We start from the raw sequence: 5,000 nt of genomic DNA, 5'->3' as shown, positions 1-5,000 counted from the left end.
AGCATGTTATCAGGTTCTCGGAATTCTTTTTTTTTTTTACTTTCTGGAGAGTTATTTGTCAGACATGTGTGCAGGTCCTGATTTCCTTTCCATAAAAGAATACAACACGCATACAATAATAGAACTGATCAATATTCTGAGAAAAATTATGACAGCAATACACTGCTAAAACAATATTAGATATAAGACGTTTACCTTTCTACCAAACTTCTATTTATGACATGCTGCGATTTATTGACAGTTGCGACATCTGAAATGGGATAAAAACATATCCAAGAATTAAATTATGTAAATTACCGAAGTCCATTCGATGAATATGCAAATGATTAGTGACTGCTATAATTTTTGATAAAACTATGACTAAAATACACAGTCAGGGTGGTCACGGCTGGAAGATATATTTCTTTTCTCATACCAATGTGTCAAACTGAAATTGAAAGACACTTATAATAGAAGAGATTTTATTTCAAGGATTAGTATATATAAAATATTTTGAATAATCGCTAACATCTCCACAAAACAACATTCCTACTCTCAAAAATTATAAAATCAGGGCAAGAAAATGTTAACAAAATATTTTTCAGTTTCTTCTTCTCATGATCATACTCAGAGTATCATGTAGATGCACGAGGCCTGAAGTTGCCTTAGAAGCTAGGCCAAATGCTCAATGACCTCAGGTCTCTAGATATATACGTTGTGGCTATTAGAGAGACTGGAATTTACAAGGCACCTTCGTGCCCACCTTCATTTGCCGGAAATGGGTGGTTGAGTCGATGTACTTCTTTGTAAAGGGCTGGATCTTTGGATATGGACCACTTTCCTGAGTTGGATGGCAAGTTTGTAGTGCTGGATCTGACAAGCAGCATTTGCAGTGTCTTCACACAAATAGGAATTCTATGCACCGGGTGGAGCGTAGCAGTCAGATTTCTTTATGCTTCTGAAGGACTCACTAGGAACGTACCGTGTTGGTGGGTGATTGCTCAGATATTTTCCGTTGAATTTTCTTAATGTACAACTGTAAACATGGACGAATTGTACCGGTTCTCCAAATCGTATCTTGAGTTAGAATATTCTGTAGGCCAGTAGATAAGGATAGCATAGTTTGTCTACAATTTAAAGTGATCGGTTAAACTGACCACAAGTTTGCGATCTGTGCGGTCGATTTAGAAAGGCTTCATAGTCAAGAAACTGGTTACAAGAAGTTGAACTCATTACCCCGAGCGTGCTAAACTTACAGAGACCGGATAAGTCCGTAGGAAAGTCATTGCAACTGACGTGCTCAGGAGTGAAATTAGCCCTTGAACAATTCTTTAACGCGAAGCATGAAGTTTGCATTGTCAGAGATAAGACTTGTGCTCTAGGGAACGAAACAACAGAAGTGAATCGATAGGCGTGTCACGACTATCATCAAGAAGACGCAGATATGTTGGAAACAATGGTTGACTGCACAAGGCGCAAATCTCGTGGTCGTACGAGCTTTACTTTTTTTACGCCAGATGGTTTGGAGCTTTCTTGGCAAATTTTTTTACCGCAAATAGAAGTAGAACGGGAAAATTCTCAGTTCTGGGAGCTTTCGACAGAGTAGGCAACAAATACTTGGCGGTTGTTTTCATGAAACTGGTTTCAGTCGCATCTTCCGCAACTGGATCGCTACAACGTCTAATGACATCAACTTGGTTGTTAGGGTAAATAGTATCTATTGTAACTATTCAGTATCATGCTCCCGGTCCGTCAACGTTGTCCCCTCTCGTCTTTTCTGTATATACAGACTCATGGACTATTATTACCGAAACTGCAGGAGCTGAAATAGAGTTATGGTGCTGGGGGATGGACCTGTTAAACTGCCCGAGGTCTGGTTTAGTCCAGATCTCTAAGTGGAGAAAACCTGGTATGAAGCGTCAAGCAGGCTGCCCAATGACACCCAGAAGTCAGCTGGGAGAAAGCCCTCACTGAAAGGTGAGTCAAAGATGAAGCGCACACTCATCGTCTGCATCATATATTACTACCAGATTGGTGTGACTTGCTCCAGTTCAAGTCTCATAGGACCGGAGCGCGTGCTCTTCTAGTGGAAAGAGCGCGTTCCATTAATCATGTGTTTCCTATTTTGTCAACACCCGCTAAATGGGGGACTGGACATGCTGTGGTCAATGACGAGCAAATATAGTTAGGCTGCGACATCTCCAGTGTTTGATTGACGGTGATAAGGTGCGGTTGTTATTGGTCAGACTCACTTTTCCTCAGCTCTCGTGACTTGAGCCCTCAACAACTTTTTCAGGTCTCGAACGATTAGACATAAAATCGGTTAATTGATTGGACAATTAATTAACAAATTCACTTAAAATCTTTTTAATAAGCGAACTAAACATGAAAATAATGTTCTTTAGCTATTGCTAAATTATCCCCTTTCAGGTTTAAGCTATAACCCTTATAATAACAATTATTTGCAATTTTGACACAAGTCCAGCGATTTTGAGCGGCGTGGGTGGTGGGCTGGTGGATTACGAGCCCACTGATGAACTGACACTTACTTTATCGACCCTGAAAGCGATGGGAGGCAAAGTCGATCTTGGCGACATTTGAACTCAGAACGCAAAGAGCCCGAAGGAATGGGTAGTTAATGATTCTGCCAATTCGCGTCCTTCGCCATTACAATAATATTAAATGTATTAAACAATGAACGTCTTGTGTAAATAAATGTCTATAGTTGTCTTCCTACGTACACATAACTCCTAGAAATCATTGGCACAGAAAACGTATGGATAAACACACCAATGCAATGGGTCGTAGGAGGAGGTAGTACATATGGGGGTTATTGGCGTTGGCCCTCTCTGTCTCACTTGATTAAATAATAGTAAAAAAAAGAAACAGCAAAGAAAATTCAAAACAATTTTCTCTAACGCTCAATCATCTTCTGTTCCAGCTGCCATTGGCCGCCACTCGCTCTTTCTCTATCAGTTCACTATAAAGCATTGTACATAGCGAGTACCTACCATTGTTGAGTGGCATCGCGTATGAAAGAACACAGAAGCTGAAGCCAAGGATAATCTTCATTCTGCACCTGTTAATATCGAAATGATGACAATGAGAGGCAATGAACACGAGAAATGGAATATATAAATAAATGAATGAATGAATATATATAGATAGATAGATAGATAGATAGATAGATAGATAGATAGATAGATAGATAGATAGATAGATAGATAGATAGATAGATAGAGATTTTAGAAAAGCATAAATCCGGAGAAGCACACCCTGAGAAGTAGACCAGTCTAAGAGAAGCTCAAATATTTACATCGGTCGGTGATACTAATATATTAAAGCTGTTAAAGTTTTATATTAAAGCTTTGTGTTTGAAGTCTATACAGTCATCTGACGAAAACGGTTTCTTTGCAATGATGTAATGTTTTCATCAATCAATCAATTAAAGGAGTCACTTGAAACGGCTGTAATGAATTGACACCTATACATCCTTGTTACTCACTTATATATATATATATATATATATATATATATATATATATATATATACATATACTTCTCAGACAGCATAGCTTGGGATTATAAGATTACTTTGCCTATATTCATTTAAGACATTTATGAATTACATACGATTGGTGGTCTTTTCTTATTTTTATTTTCTCACTTTCTTAACAGTGGAAAAAAGGTTGTACCACTTAGTGATCTGAGTTTCGCCCATGGCGTCACTGCCAAAATCCTGCTGAATCTTTTGGAAGGTTTGAGTTTGTATATCACCCAGCTGTTGGGTGAAACGAAAATCCAACGAGGACGCACTACACATCTACACTCTAGATGCAACAGTGGGAATCAGACGTCGCCTACCGGCACGAAAATTTTCACGCTTGCACAAGAAGGGTGCTGTCACCTCCTATCCAAAGTATTTTCTCCACGCAGCATTAATTTTGGCAGGAAAGAATTAAGTTGGATAATTCTTGAACACAATTCATATAGTATAGTTTTGCAAGGGTTTCATGAGCATACATGAAGCTTTTGTACTTGTCTGTTCAATATACCAACTAATGTTCTGAAGTTTGCAACCTTCAATTTTACAGTAAAATTTATAGATCACGTTGGTCATCCGTAGTTTGTTCTTACGCTAACATGCTTATGGCGTATTATTGATATGGAGGTTTATGGTTTTTGTGTTGTTGTAGTTTGTCATTACTTTAAGTTAATAGTCGAGTATGATACATTTTGTGTCATATTTTAAGAGGGTTTTAATTATATGTTCATCACATCAATGGTTTCTGTGTTATTTTGTGGCAACTTATATTTATTACATTCACCGCGAAATAGGTTTTCAAGTTTGTCGTCAATTTTTAATGACCTATAATTGTGTAATTGTTATCAAGTTTTAAAATATACATGGCTAAACCTGGTGAAATGCAAGTGCTATGACATGTGGTACACCGTTCATCCATTCAACAATCTCCAGATCTTCACCATTCTTAGTTTAAAACTTTGACACAAGGCCAGCAAGTTGGGTGGTGGAAGTCGATTACATCGACCCCCATTGCTCAACTGGTAGACTTCGGCGGAATTTGAACTCAGAACGTAAAGAATAACGAAAAGCTGCTAAGCATTTTGTCAGGTATGCTAACGCTACTAACGATCAGCTCACCGCCTTAAATTCCCTACAGCTACCAGTTTCGAATTTTGGCACCAGGCCAGCAAGACCGGAGTAGAGTGTGCCTCGATAACATCGAAACCGGTACTCAACCGGGAATTATTTCATCGACCCTCTATTACTTAAGGCGGCGAGCTTGTAAAGAAGGCGAACTGGTAAAGGAGGCGAATTGATAAAGGAGGCGAACTGGCAAAGGCGACTGGTAAAGGCGGTGAGCTGGTAAAGGCGAGGAACGATATATATTCTGTTATCGTTCTATTACTTCAAGCGGCGAGCTGTTAAAGGTGGCAAGCTGGTAGAGGTGGCGAACTGGTAAAGGAGGCGAACTGGTAAAGGAGGCGAACTGGTAAAG

General features: G+C 39.0%; 1 protein-coding gene across 4 annotated transcripts in view; it reads right to left on the bottom strand.

The window, feature by feature from the left end:
• Positions 1-5,000, bottom strand: part of LOC128250511 (uncharacterized) — a 15,901-nt gene that overhangs the window by 4,011 nt on the left and 6,890 nt on the right. For 3 of the 4 annotated variants that reach the window (XM_052975670.1, XM_052975671.1, XM_052975669.1), the window contains 2 exons: positions 2,991-3,058; positions 196-250 (listed from right to left, as the gene is read on the bottom strand). In XM_052975670.1, the coding sequence (XP_052831630.1) occupies positions 196-250; positions 2,991-3,058 (123 nt within the window). Of the gene's footprint in view, positions 1-195; positions 251-2,990; positions 3,059-3,612; positions 4,149-5,000 lie in introns of those variants that run through there. The other variant, XR_008266519.1, reaches the window with a different exon arrangement.

The sequence above is a fragment of the Octopus bimaculoides genome, chromosome 22, assembly GCF_001194135.2.
Source record: "Octopus bimaculoides isolate UCB-OBI-ISO-001 chromosome 22, ASM119413v2, whole genome shotgun sequence".
Lineage (NCBI taxonomy): Eukaryota > Metazoa > Mollusca > Cephalopoda > Octopoda > Octopodidae > Octopus > Octopus bimaculoides.
Note: the sequence above shows the minus strand (reverse complement) of the source record. Positions and strands in the feature narration are given on the sequence as shown.